This window comes from Melanotaenia boesemani, chromosome 8, assembly GCF_017639745.1.
Source record: "Melanotaenia boesemani isolate fMelBoe1 chromosome 8, fMelBoe1.pri, whole genome shotgun sequence".
NCBI lineage: Eukaryota > Metazoa > Chordata > Actinopteri > Atheriniformes > Melanotaeniidae > Melanotaenia > Melanotaenia boesemani.
In genome coordinates this window covers 18,918,521-18,933,229 of record NC_055689.1, presented here as the reverse complement: position 1 = coordinate 18,933,229, position 14,709 = coordinate 18,918,521, and the positions used below count along the sequence as shown (strand labels likewise).

Below are 14,709 nucleotides of genomic sequence, written 5' to 3'. Positions count from 1 at the left end.
ATAGCTGTCACCATGAGTCATAAACTGAAATAAATCACCACACACCACTACTCACAAACGATCAAGTTATGACTGCAAAACCTTTAACCCCTTACTTATCATTTTAGTATTTAAAAAAAGAAAGAATGGCTCCTCTTTCAAAAGCTAGTCTCACTGCAAGCTGTAACTTAAATGAATCGACAGCCAAACCTCTAATTATTCCTAGTTTTTCAAAGACATTACTGCAGTCAGTTTCTCAGAATTCCAGCAGGCAGAATGAGTTTTCCAGGCTTCCTCTTTTCTCCTTCCAGAGAGAGCATTTATAACCCTGTGATGTCATTCAGGTTAGGCCATTTTCGTTTGAGGCAAACTTACATCTGCAACTAATCTGGCTAATTTGTCCACTGAAATACGATTCAACCAGCTGCCACTTGTCGGTTATAACTGCTGTAAGCTAGGTCTAAAACAAGTTAAACACTATACAGAGACACTGAAACAATAGCATTTTTGTTTTTTTCAATAACACGCTGCATTTAGGAACCTTCATTCGTTAGTTTCATCAGCAGCTGATGCATATTTTGAATACTTTAGTGAGAGAATTGCATTAGGAATGAGTTCCATTTGTGCAGAAAATGGATAACGTATGGGATTTTAAGGCCTCTGGTGTTCTCAGCCAGACTAATGGCATAAAAATGTGCATGGATCCTCAACAGTTGAAGCACGGCATATAGAGCACCAGCCAGCAACCCCCAGGGCAAATAACTTCATCACAACACTTTAATCCTGAGTTCATTTTCCTATGGGACACACTGGTCAGAAAGTGGAAAGTTTAATGAGTGGATCAGATGGGATAACTGGCCAGTCCACAAAAGCAATCTTGTTTGTCATCTATGCAAGAAGGAAAAAAAAGTAATGAGAATGGAACTCTTTTGATGAAGAAAACTGGAAAATACTTTTGTATGCTTGCATCCATCAATCTCTGGTCTCCTGATGATGGTTTCTTATTCCAGTGTTGCTCAAACTTTAAAACAAATGTGGATTCAGTTTTCTCCCTGGATGAACATTAAAATACATGGTCCATGTGTAAATATTTGTCTCATCTGGGTGTTTTCTCCATTTTTTACACATGTGTCCCTGCCTCTCATGTTGGGTAATGTTACAACAACATGCTTAGATTGATTTACTTTCATAGCTGCTGTTAAAAAACAATAAAAAGAAAGAAGAGACAAGTTGATGCTCTCAACAGTAGGGGGAGTAAGAGGTATTTCAGCAGTACATGGCATGGAAAGAACTGTTAGGAATGTACAGGAATATAATAGTCAATTCTATCTCCAGATGTGCACCAAATAGCATTCCCAAGTCAGACAGAATAATTACACATGTTGACTTAAGAATTACTTTAAACATGTAATTCTTTTACTTTGTGCATCCCCCAAGTGATTCTAAAAGCCTCAGAAGTGCCTCAATCTTCCTGAAATCATGCATGGTTGAACATTTGAAATGAGCTCGCACATCACCCCCAGGCACTGATTCAGACTTGATTGGGGCAAGGCAAGCTGCAAGTGCTTATTTATACAACTACGTCATTTGGAGGTTGTCCAAAGGGAAAGAAGCAAGAGAGATTGCAAAGGAGAAGCTAGGAAGTGAGATTTTCATTAACCACATTCCATTTATTTAATAAGTTGATTCTGTGCTAATCAACAAGTAGTCTAAGGCACAATCACTATGTATGGCATACATAAAAACAAGCAGAATAGACAGGTTGGGTGTTTGAGAGGATAAGTGGGGAGGGTGGGTAGAATCAAAGGATTCTACCAACAATCTATATAATTATCATCATCTGCTCCTTTTCCTCCCTGGCAAAGAAACACTCCATCCATTTGTAGAAATTGCCCGGGGAAACGTTACATCAAAACTAATCATAACGATTAAAATCAGCTTCCCTGCAAGAAGGGGGCGATGGGCAAGTTAAAGGCAGAGGGGTGAGGGTGTTGTAAATGCAGAAAAAAATAATTTATTTGATTTTATAAAAACATAAACTCTACAAAGACTGAGGCACCGATCCTGTGATCTCTTCTTTTGCTCGCAGTTTTATTCTGCAGATTGGTTTAGACTGGGGCAGAGACATGAGCTAATTGTATCCTGATCTTTGCCTTGAGGGGTTTCGGAGCCCTGGAGCAAGTATTCTCTGTATTTTGTTCTGTCTACCTTAGCCAAGCTATTGCATTTCTCACTGGTGTAGGAAGCGAGGCAGATCGTGGGCCAAATCGGAGGGAAAAGGTGCACAAAAAGATACTTTATGCCCTCTATGTTCAAGGTAAGATAAGATTTATTTGGTTATTTCCGAGATTGGATGGACTGGGACGTTGAGGCGCAGCTGCTTTTACGCATGTGCCAAACGATTCGAGCGGTACAGTTCTTAAAACATATTTAACCACTTCCTGGCTATTGTTCCGATGTTACTGTACAAATTTATCCCCGTGACAACCACACAGGAGGCTTTGGGTGCTCAGATTTAAACAAACCGCGGATTAGGCTGCGATCTTGTCGAGCAAACACTCCACTTATCCACCGTGTGAATTCGCTCCTGGCGCGTTTCAGCTCCGAAAACATCACAGTCTCTGTGTCGCTGCCGCTGCACAACTTTCTCTTCACTTAACTTAAACGTGAGTTTATCGTTTCTATGAGGATTTTTGTAAACTTAGTTTTGTCGTGAAACATTCCCATTTCCTGGCTGCCCCAGATCATCTAATGAAAGACGCCATTGTGGAATAATTTTGCCGCAGGCGTATTTCTCATTCTGTATGACAAGATACACACGTCAATGCAGAATTTGTGAATCATCCTTTAATACAAGCCATGTTTGTGTTAAGGGAATCATATTTATGTAAAATAAGACAAAAATAGAAGTAAATTCAGCTTTTTCCACTCACTTGGCTTTCTGACTGTACTTATTCAGCTCCCAGGTCCAGATGAGCAAATTTGTTGTTGGTAGAAGTGACAATGTGGACTTTACTCGCTTTTACGTGCATACTGTGTACAGAATATTCCCATGTGTTCATAAAGTGCACACTTTATGACATATTTTGTTGTTTTCCCAAAGGGAACAAAGGTTGTCTCTTTTGTCACTTCGTTTTGTAACTGGACTGTAGGTTTATATGTTAAAGACAAATTTGTCAACGTTTTTTGTCAATAATCATCAGCTCCTGAGACTAAATGATCAAACAGAAACAGATGTTGACTTGTCAGGACTGATCACCTGATGGCGCTGCAACAAAACCATCCCACGTTACTGTAGCCTAGCAGGGATGCCGCCTCTGTTTCCCAGTCAAACTACTCTAGATAAACACACCTTTGAGCTGGGAGAGGACAAATAAAAATAAACCAGAAAAAAAATCACATTACAAATAAATTGGAACGCCTTGGAGCGAAACGCTGTTATTATATTTCATGTCGTGGCTGTGCCACTCCCGCGCCCTGGGACAGTTAGGGTTGTGCCAGTAAACATGCACCACTGTCTGCAAATGCCTGCAGCAACACAGCGCGGATCGCACTTCCTTATTTGTGATGTCATGCTAATGAACAGCTGCAGTAGCTGCACAAAGAATTACTCTGGAGTAGAGAAGTAGCCCTATTTGAAACAAAACTTAAGGATTTTATGTGCTTATATTGCTGTTGTGCAGAGCTGAGGTGATTCATCTGAAACTTTTTTTATTAGTGCCTTTTAGTCATTTAACAGTTAATGTCCTGTCCTTAAGAATGTGAACAGAACATTGTCATGTCACATGTCAGGGCGAGAAGATGCAACACAAACATTAACAGCCTAAAATTATACAGAAATATTTACACTTTCAGAGGCAACCTACTGTACTCTTGCTTTACAGTGACATGTTGTTATACTCCATTTACAGTCCAAAGTGACCAGTGAACCAGCCTTAAAAATCTCCTCAGGCCACACTATTATGACACTTTTCTACCTGTTATTTTGTAGCCTTTACAACAGGCGGTGACTGAAGTTAACCAAAAGTCTGTAGCTGTCTGTGTGTGGACATTTGAAACTAATAGCTGCAGGCAACGGAGCAGAGACAGCCCATCCAGATTATGTAAATACCGGTCTGCCTGCCTCAAACTGAATGTTAATGCTCTGATCTGAAATGCTAATTGTGTGTTGTGCGATATGCCAAAAACAGTGAAGAGTTGCATTGTGGGACAGACAACTGAAAAGTTGGCTACATGAATATGGATAGTTTATGGAACATTAGTATATTTATCAGGCATTAACTCTAATGTGTAATCCCTGAAATTTAAAGGAAGATTTTGAAATCATAATCACTGCATTAAAATCATGTCACTGAAAGAGTAGTGATGGAAGACAACATGAGTAATGAGCAGCTCAAGTAGATGTAACGTGTCTGTTAGATTTCTTTTATTTTTATTTATTTATTGTGCATTCTGTGGTGCAACAAAAATTATACAAGTGGGTTAAACAAGCAGATGATACAAGACACTCCTGCAGCACCATTTCAAACTCAGAATGACAACAGGTAAGTATAGCAGTGTGACCACCTGGCACTGCACATCCCTGCTGATGGAGATAAAACAGCAAATGATGATGCTCACTTTTGGATTCCCATTAAATTGTGACCTTTGAACTGAATTTGTAGAAGAAAAAGATGTGATGTGAACTTCAGTCCAAGAAGATGTCCACAACATGTTTTTACTCCCACCAACTTTGAATGATTTTGTGATATAAGAGCTCATTCCCTTCAACCCCCACCTACCATGCACCCACCCACCCACCCAGCCACCAGTTCTTTTTCACTCCCTCTTCTTTTTCCCCTGCAATTTTCCATAATGCCTCACAGATTTTACACTCAATCCACCTTTGCGATGACAAGGCTTTGAGGAAATCCAATTCCACCGAGCTGTTTTCAGAACTTACTCTCCACAGGCACACACTCACTCTCACACTTTTACACAGACACACACACACACACCATCTCCACAAATTAGTCAGGGAACAAATTACCTGCATTCTGAGTGTGATCCCACGCACTTTGCCGGCTGCCTTACACAGGTCCCCTTTTGAAGAGCAGCCATGTGATTTCTCTCTCTTCTGCCCCGCAGGCCCCTTTGCCTTCTGCGAGGGATTCTGGAGTTGAATTTTAAAACTATGTATGGCTGCTGCCTGCGCTTATCAGCGCGTGCACAAGTGGCATGCAAATCAAACCAGGATCACACACCGCATTGGAGGCCTACACTCAAAGGCAAGCTTAATTGCTAATTGGGTATCTAGGTGTGAAACCCACACTGCCAATAAGAAGCAGGAATGTGGATGTTTTAAGGCCAGTGGTTGAACTAATTAATTTTAATCTGAATGTTATTAAAAATTGTGGATTCCCTGCATTTTCTGAGAAAAACAGCCCAGAAGAGTGTTGTGGAAGTAGTTTGAACTGCAGTTGGACGTGTTGTGGTCTGGTTTATACTATATAATATTATTATGAGTGTGGTTTTGCTGTGTTGATGTGGTCATTGAAGTGATGTTTTCAAACTACAGCACTTACATAACCTATCAAAAGTTAAAATAGTGTTAAATATTTCCCCACCCAGGGATAGTTTGATGTTTTAAGAGATGTGATCTGATTATGTAAGTGTTATATGACTTTGTTCACATAAATAACTTTTCAGCTGTTATGAATATTTTTTAAACACACACACACAAAAAAGAAAGAAAAACTATTGATGCTCTGAGTGTTAAAGTTGCATCAAATGAAAATGCAATTAGGTTGATATTGTGTGACTGAGAGGACCATAAGTATGAGTGACATACACATGGGAGGTGGGTATTTGGGGGCTTTTGTGTCCAGGTGGTTGAGTAGGTCGACCACAGTGTTGAGTTTGCCACTGTTTGAGCTCTGGACTTTGATAGACGGAGGGTTTAACCTGCTAAACAAAACAGCTGCTGAACAATGGGCAGCAACATGCGGTGGAGGGGGTAAAACACTTTTCCAAAGGGGGCAAAAGGCCAGCTGCGGAAGGGGCCAGATGTGCTTGCTGACCCGACCTGCATAACCACAATATTCAATTTTGTTAGGCAGGATTTGTTTCATTCTGAAAATGCGACACACATACCTGCCGCTGAAACAGCGACAGCCCAAAAGAGCCGCAGGCGCTACAATGCTAATGTTGTCGGGGGCTTTGACTTCTCGCAGCCACTGCAAAGAAGCTGCTCCGTGTGACAGCCACGGTGCCGCCGCTCTTCCTCCCGGTGTTCTCTCTCCCGCTTTTCACGCCTCTGCATATTTGGCAGGTGTGTTGTTAGAAAAAAAGCCGACCGCGTCCTATCTCCTAACCTTAAAAGTGTGTGTGAGCTGTAATGGACGAAACGGATATCATGGACTTAACGCATCAGAAAGCGAAAAAGCGACCGCGTCCAATCAGTTCCGTGGATGAGTCCGTGCACGCTTCCCTCAAACGGCTCCCGATGCGAGCGTCGGAGTGCAGGGAGCCCTCGCTGATGTTCGCTGTCAGAGGAGAGCCTCTTCCCGCAGCATCTCTCAAGCAAAATGACCATTCGGTGACTTCCTCTCCAACTACAGTTATGCCGGCGCAGGTAAAAAGAAAGAAAAAAAACAAGAAATAACTTACATCTGATGTCTGTCTGCTACTTTTTCTTGTTGGAGCGAAGTAACGGAAGCCTGAGCTTTATTGAAAGCAGTACGGAGTGTCTGCTTCCCGTCATTTTCCATAGACTGCGCACAAATTGTTACATTTTAATGTGACTGTGTCGCGCGCGCAGTCATCAGCTGCTTTTCTGCTTTATTTTTCTCTCAGATGTCTGTTATTTGTATATGAAAAATATGTGCAAACCCTGTATTCCCTGTTGATTAGGACGTTATAGCAGCGTTTTCTCCGTTTTCAATCAAGGTCTGAAACTTTTGGGGATAAAAGTAATTTTCTTCCCAGAGCTTTGCAGAAATTGTCTGCAAATGGTGTTTGTAGGTTAACATGAGACAGTTTCCCCAAATCCTATTATCAAATCAAGAGTCATTATTGCTAATTTCCAAGAGAGATTGATGTTCCAAATTAATTTGGTTTTGGAGATTATGGCCCACAGGAGTAAATGCTTGTGGATTGTGGCAACATTCAGGTCAAGGTCAGGCTGTTTTATCCTGCAGTGATAAAAGAAAAAAAAATCTTCCCTTTCTTTCTTGACTCTGGAGTGTGAAGATATATAAAGACTGCTGTGTCTAATTATAGGGTATTATATATATATATATATATATATATATATATATATATATATATATATATATTCAAAATCAAGTCTGTTGTTTTTGTTATGCTTATTTTAATTATGATTTACAGCATTAAAAATAAGAAAGTGAATCTTCCTTGAGATATTTCTTGTGTCACATCAGTTTCTCCCTTTGTGCTCCTTCAGGATAATCGTTCCAGCATGTCCAGGCCCATGATCACACGGTCACCAGTGTCTCCCTTGAGTAACCAGGGCATCCCTACACCTGCACAGCTCACTAAGTCCAATGCCCCTGTCCACATTGATGTAGGGGGGCACATGTACACCAGCAGCCTGGCCACTTTAACAAAGTTTCCAGAATCCCGGTAAGTCTCCCTTATAATGCTTTTTATATATATATATAATATATATATGAATGTGCAGTGAACATAAAGTTTGTTGTTTAAGGCCATGGATGTTTGCCATACTTTTGCTTGCATCAGGTTAGAAAATTTCACAGGGAGTTAAGTCTGTTTAACCCAGATTTGTTTGGCAGTCATAATTTCCTCAGAGTTTAATGTCAGCCTCTTTAATGCTTAATGTCATTATGTGACAGTCAAATGTCACAACTCTTTAAATCACACATTTGGATGCACTTGGAAGAGATTCTGATGTATTTCAAAACTGTGGTGTCAGTTGGTTTTTGATCAGTCAATGTACATCACAGCATGCCTCTTTGTGAAATAAAGCTCACAGTTATTTTGAGAGGTAAACAGTGTGGAGAAGATGCAAGTGCAGAATGCAGGGCACAGACAAAAGCAACTTGGTTATTCTGACAGATGTCACAGCGGCAGTAAAGAGCCACAGGGCATGGAGCCATCTGGAGGCTGGAAGGCCACACTGTCGCTCCGAGCCTGAGGCCTGAGGGTGACTGGCACCCCGCTTCAGGCAACCAAGCACCAGCTGGCCCTGACCTCTCCAGACCACCTCTGCTTTTTAATTTCTTTCTTTCTTTCTTTCTTTCTTTCTTGCTTTCTTTCTTTCTTTCTTTGTTTCTTTCTTTCTTTCTTTCTTTCTTTCTTTCTTTCTTTCTTTCTTTCTTTCTTTCTTTCTTTCTTTCTTTCTTTCTTTCTTTCCTTCTTCCTTCCTTCCTTCCTTTCTTCTTTCTTTCTTTCTGTCAAATACCCTAGTTTATGCTTTAAGTAATGTTATGAAATTTTGCTTTTAAAATAAAAAAAAGATAAAGTTGTTAATGTTGTCCTGTTGTTCCCCTATCCTCTTTGCTACCCTCCCGTTTTGCCTAACCCACCACCCCCTCCTCTCTCTGTGCAGAATTGGTCGTCTCTTTGATGGCACAGAGCCTATAGTCCTGGACAGCCTGAAGCAGCACTACTTCATTGACAGGGATGGACACATGTTCCGCTACATCCTCAACTTCCTCAGGACGTCCAAGCTCCTCATTCCAGATGACTTCAAAGTGAGTGGATGTCCATCCGACAAATTGTGAAGTCCCATCAGCCAGTCAGCAGTCCTGCAACTTAGCACACACAATCAATGCTAAGGCCGTGACATGCCTTTGGTCACTGGTCTTCCCTGAGTTGCTGAAAACAGTTGCCATGCTGGGGACAAAATATCAAGGCCCAGTCAAACAAAGCTTAATCTTTGAGTTTCCATTGAGATGTAATTTGCTTCCCTCCAATGATTACTTTTCAGATTCAGATTGTTGGCCACATGACACGTTTCTACTGCTTTGTATGTTCTTGTGCCAAGTGTCCATTCATGGTGACTCTCACTGTATGTGACATATATGCATTCCTTATTTTTGCTGGTATATGTCATTTAGTTGGTAATTACTGAACTTGCCCTGAGAGAAAACAAATAACTATATTATCTGATGGGCTGTTCACTGTGCGACTCAATCAGTGGAAAGTATTCTAGTTAAAATAAGCAAAAGGCTCAAGTTCAGACTAAGGCCAGTTTCACATTAGGTAGATTTTAAAGGAAGCATGAGAAAACTTGAGTGTGGTACAGTTTAGGTCCTGAAGTCCTGCGGGAAAAGGATCTGCTCTTTTGGTACATGCTACATCTAACTTTGGATATGTTAATCATTTTTTTAACTTGCTCATCTTGTACTTTTTCATTTTGCTCTCTAGATCATTTTTAGGGGATTTTGTTTGTTTTTCATTTATGGATCTTGTGTTCTCCAAATGATGTCCATTTTACAGGTTTTAAACCTATATGCAGCGATTTTAAAAATATTTATTGCAAAGGAAAATAACCTCACTTTTATTCTTCCTGAATCCTAAAATGTTAACACCCTACAACCTATTTTTCCCAGGACTACAGTCTGCTGTATGAGGAGGCTCGGTACTTTCAGCTGCAGCCCATGCTTGCAGAGCTGGAGCGCTGGCGCCAGGACCAGGAGTTGAGTCGGGTGTCCCGCCCCTGCGAGTGCTTGGTGGTGCGTGTTGCACCCGACCTTGGTGAGAGGATCACGCTTAGCGGAGACAAAGCCCTGATCGAAGACGTGTTTCCGGAGATTGGTGACGTCATGTGCAATTCTGTGAATGCTGGGTGGAACCATGACTCCACACATGTCATCCGCTTCCCACTGAATGGCTACTGCCACCTCAACTCTGTCCAGGTATGAATGTCTGTTTTATGAACTTTTTAGGTCTGCATTCATCAACAAGAACAAGTGATGATCTGTTCATCCAGCATCTTTTATTTCTTTTTTTTTTTTTGTGGGCTTAAAAGATCTTTGCTTCAGTCTGATTGAGACTCTTATCTTTATTTTTAATCTAACTAAATCATATGAAAACCCTTGCAGAAAAATAGATTCTTTGATGAGTTCTTCAAAGCATCAATTTATCAAGTCGTCATTGCTCAAGCCTACCACAACCATTACTTCTCTGTGATCTGACTGGAATTATAATCTTCAATTTGGCTCCAGAGTTGGTGGGTTCAGCTGTAGAAGTTTGTTTTGAATCCATCTGTTGCAACACTGGCATCTCTTCCTCTTCTTTTTCTGTACCAACCTAATTATAAAAAAGGTATAGTAAAGAAGTAGACAAATAGAGTGTCTGGCACCTTTGAACTATGGTGAAGACTGATATACAAGTCGAAACGCAGGGGAAAGTGACTGATGGTGGAGGAAAGGGGCAAGTTAGTTAAAACAGGTTGACGTACAATGATGTTCCTGCTGATTTCAAAGTCCACCCATAAAGCCTGTGAACTCCAATCATGAAAATACTGCCTTCTTGAAATAAGTCAGTAAAGGTCCGTGTAGGCTTACTGGTCTTATGATCATTGATAAAGGTGGTGATAACAGGGAATCTTCTTGCATATCTTCTTCTCAAAACAGACTTTGCACATACTCAGATGATCTAAGTTATATCTATAACTATCGTTTTCATTATCTGGCTCATACACAGTTGACATGTTTGCAGTGCATACACTTTTGGACTTGGGTAGATGAGGAAACTTTCATCACTCAGATCCACAAGGAACCTTCCAGACATGTAAACATGGAAAGCATTAATTTGCCCTTAAAGGATTTTTGGATCAGTGCTCTGTTCAGGATATGATCAAGCTTTTTAAAGGTTTCTGTCTGCTACCACTGTGTCTGTTTATAACATCAGAGAACCAAAATGGTATGGGTCTTTACCTGAGTTTACTAAGTTTAAGAGTTAATGGTTAGTGTATATTTGACATGTGCTTCCATGACTCAATAAACGGTTTGTACTGTAATAAAAACATTTAGTATGACACTTTTATAGGTCTAATGATTTCTCACTTGTACAAGATGTATATTGCACTAATATATATTCTCTAATTTTCAAACTGTTATAATCAGCACGTATTTGGCAATGCAACATTTTTGTGATTATATATTGATATTCCACTCATTCATTGATGGTAATATCCTCAGATACACATTAATAACTGATGGAGAGGATGCATTTTTGGAAAGTTTTCACAATGATTTGGATTGTGTCTCCATCTGAGGAAGTTAATTCTCCACCTCTTTCCCAAAAACACACAAACAAACCCATCTCAGAAGTGTGTGAGTCGTGGAGAGCAAGCTAGAGAATGAGCATGCTCCCTGGCAGGTTGTCCCCAGGCAGGGCCCATAATCCTGTTTGGTTATTAAAGCACGCCGGCGGTGAATGCTGTATCTGCGGCTAATGGAGGCAGGGTGGAGGGGGGGGTTGAGAGAAGGAAGGGGAGCAGAGAGAGCTGCCAGCAGTCGGAGGGACCTTTGTAGTTTTGGCGGAGGCTTGGGCCTGGGGGAGAACTGGGAAGAGAGGGGGGTTTTGCTGAGCAGCCTATACTGAGCCAAGTGGCATAGAGAAAGCCTCACTGCTCCCTGGGGCCTCTTCGATGGAATGTGATCCTACAGCCCCCCCCGGACACGTCTGTAAATGTCTGCAAGGCTGCAAGATCAGGAACAGCTACACATAAACACACACACAGAAAAACACACACATACACTAAAACAATGAAAGTGAGGCATGAGGGAAAATAAGAGGCTCTTGGTTTTGTGAAAGTCTCATCCAAATTCCCGTCACAAACCGTATGTTGCTGTAGCTTAAACCCAAAGCCACTGTTCCACTGTTGACACAGGAGCTTATAATTGGAGTTTGTTGCTTTGTTGTCAAGCATCAGAGTGACAAAACAAAGTTTAGAGGTTACATTCAAGATTTAGCATCTTAGTATGTGTTCACTCCACACATACTTTATTAGACTGGTAAAGATAAATGAGTAAGCAGTGCTTGTCTGGGATACTAACGTTGCTTTTCACATGAAGATACAAATAGCCTCTGTCATCGTCCACCTTCCATCTCATTCCCAGGTTCTAGAGCGCCTCCAACAACGTGGCTTTGAGATTGCCGGTTCCTGCGGTGGAGGCGTGGACTCATCCCAATTCAGCGAGTACGTCCTGAGAAGGGAACTGAGGAGGACAAGTCAGCGAGGACCCAATTCAAACAGGATAAAGCAGGAGCAGCTGGACTAGAAACCTCCTAAGCAGTAGGAGGTGCTAGACTTTTCTGTAGCAGCCAAAATGCTGCAGAGCTCTGTGGACTCTATTTTTCTTCATTTCCTTGTTGATGTTTCTGTTTTCTTAAACTTGAGAACCTTCTAAAGAATAAAAATGAAGTGCAACAGAAGATTTTTCCATAAGAAGATACAAGACATTTGATAAGTTTGAGATTGCAAAGACATTTGTGATTGTCTAGCCCCCATACACTAATTAAAAAAAGGATTTATATATGCTGGATTCCCAACAAAGTTTGTTTTAAAACTTGGAGCCTACATTAGGTTAAATATGATTTGTAATTTACCCATATAAGTCTTTTTGTTGATGATGTAGTGTGTTGTATAGCTTGTCATCAGTGACTTAATTTTATCGTTTCATTGGCATATTAGCTAAATTTGTTCTTTATCCCTTGTTCCAAAACGGTCATATATGTGTTGCTTACAGTACAGAATGTCTCACTTGTATTAAACCGTTAGTTTCAACAAAAAAGCATATATTTAACACTTAATATGATGTTCAACATTGTGATCCAAATGAAGTGGTTTTTACATTAATTGAGGTTATTTTAACAGTTTATGCCATAAAATGAAAATGAAATTAGTATTATAAAAATTTTAACATCACAGACCTCATGTACACAGAAAAAATAAAAACAATTAGTAAATTATTATGTCACTCCATTTGCCTCATTGGGGAGTGTGAGCTACAAACACAATGTGCTACCTTGGTACTTATTTAATTGGACCATAACTTTCCTTTGAGTCATGACTTGTAAATTTTCATTGTATATGTGTTTGTGTTTTTTACATTGAATCTTTTTAAAGCAAATTTGTTGCCTCAGACATGACTGAACAGATTAAAGCTTATTGTACTACCCACACCAAAATGACTTTCATTTGTAGCCCATATTGACATTATGTTGCATATAAGGTATTTCTAAGATTACTGACACATATACACTCCCTAGATTTTATAAGGATTGTAGCAAAACACATTAAATAAATCTCAGCTGAAGTTGTCATGTTGTCTGTTCGCTGTTTTTGCTGTCACATTAGCAGTGTATGGCTCAATAGTTTTGCAGATATGTACAGTATTTCGTTCATGAGTTGTACCTCTCTGAAGGTATTTTTACATAATGTAGCATTTTGTCTCTCTTCAACCAGAGAGGTGAATCAAACTACCAAGGCCCTATTGTACTTTGGAGTTTTTATGCTGTTGCACTACACAGTGCACTCTTTACTTACTTATATTGAATAGAGTCGACTTCTCCACGCAAGTCCTGTCAGTTGTGTTTCCACATGTTCCTGCAGGGCCAAGATCCAAAGTGAAATCCCACACTGAGCCCTGTCGTCTTGTCTCCATCCCTTTTGGCAGAATCTCCACTTTCTTCGGCTATCTGCAGTTTGTGCTATATGTCTCCCTTTCAGGCCTCTTTGCCCCAGATTTCCTTTAGAGCTAACTGCTTAAGGCCAGAGGTGCAACAGTGAGTGCCACACAACAACTCTTTGTCCTCAATCATAAAACAAAACTCAAGCATTTATGACGTTGTACCTGTCACCTGAGATAACGTGATCTGTTAAAAATCACAAGAGGGTAATTTGTGACTGAGCTAGTTAATTAAATAAACATTTTAAAAGGTGGGTTTTATTTAAAAAGGTTACAGCACTGGTTATTCCAAATAAGTTGTCATTTTTATTAGTTATTATTACCTTTCCTGCTGAGGGTTGAATGAAAAGACTGGTAAACGTTCTGTCATGTCTTTACACATTCAAAGCTACAGCCAGCACATGATCTGTCTGTTGTTCTTTCTCTTTGGTTTTTACAGCGATTTTACAAAAAAGTTGAATAAATTGTGACCGGATCAGGTAAGAAATAAAACCCCTTAAATGTGTCTTAGGTCAGCTTTTATAGGGCACTCACCTTGCCGGCTGTTCCTGACAGCTGATGCATCCCAATCAGGTCCCTAAACCACCACAAAAAGCTGTCCAACAAGCCAGAACAGCAAGTTTATCATAAACTCTCTCTTGAGGTCTGAACTTCTATTTTCATTTCAGAGTAAACTTGGACAGCCTTTTAGAAGACCTGGGAGCTGCCTGCATTCACAATGTTGTACTTTCACTCATCACCCTACAGGGCCCAATCTGAGACAGCATCTACAGGGACGTGGTGTGATGCCTGCCAGGTGACAAGGACTATTGATATCTCTTATTTCCACAGTGGAATCTCGGCATTTGTAAAAGAAATGTTATTTAAATAAATTACATAAAGGTATTTTAACTTAAAATAAAATGCTTTTAAGGTTAGTTTCAGAGAGAGAATGGGCACATATTTGGTTTTAAATTCTGTGGTCGGATACTTTTTCTGCATATAATTTAAGTTTGTAACCTGTGGGGCAGCTTGAACATAATGAGACCTTTTCCAGCACTATCTTCTCTTCACTTCCTGTATTCAG

The 14,709-nt window shown here is 40.3% G+C and overlaps 1 protein-coding gene across 4 annotated transcripts; it reads left to right on the top strand.

Annotated features, from left to right (window-relative positions):
- The first annotated feature begins 1,993 nt into the window (after window positions 1–1,993).
- Window positions 1,994–13,263, top strand: kctd1 (potassium channel tetramerization domain containing 1). 4 transcript variants are annotated; one of them, XM_041993680.1, is made up of 6 exons: window positions 1,994–2,296; window positions 5,107–5,246; window positions 7,424–7,602; window positions 8,549–8,693; window positions 9,555–9,860; window positions 12,072–13,263. In XM_041993680.1, the coding sequence occupies exons 2-6, from the start codon at window positions 5,157–5,159 to the stop codon at window positions 12,231–12,233; spliced, it is 882 nt and encodes a 293-aa protein (XP_041849614.1). In that variant the 5' UTR covers window positions 1,994–2,296; window positions 5,107–5,156; the 3' UTR covers window positions 12,234–13,263. The 4 variants fall into 4 exon arrangements, with proteins under 4 accessions (XP_041849614.1, XP_041849615.1, XP_041849616.1 ...); XM_041993681.1 differs by lacking the exon at window positions 5,107–5,246 and having other exon boundaries at window positions 1,995–2,296; XM_041993682.1 differs by lacking the exons at window positions 1,994–2,296; window positions 5,107–5,246 and adding an exon at window positions 2,347–2,645.
- The last annotated feature ends 1,446 nt before the right edge of the window (window positions 13,264–14,709 follow it).

Excerpts from the sequence above, each read along its gene's own strand:
- kctd1 (XM_041993679.1), top strand. The coding sequence starts at position 6,356 with ATGGACGAAACGGATATCATGGACTTAACGCATCAGAAAGCGAAAAAG. Across the intron at positions 6,593-7,423 it reads CTACAGTTATGCCGGCGCAG|GATAATCGTTCCAGCATGTC; the intron begins GTAAAAAGAAAG and ends GTGCTCCTTCAG. Across the intron at positions 9,861-12,071 it reads GCCACCTCAACTCTGTCCAG|GTTCTAGAGCGCCTCCAACA; the intron begins GTATGAATGTCT and ends TCTCATTCCCAG.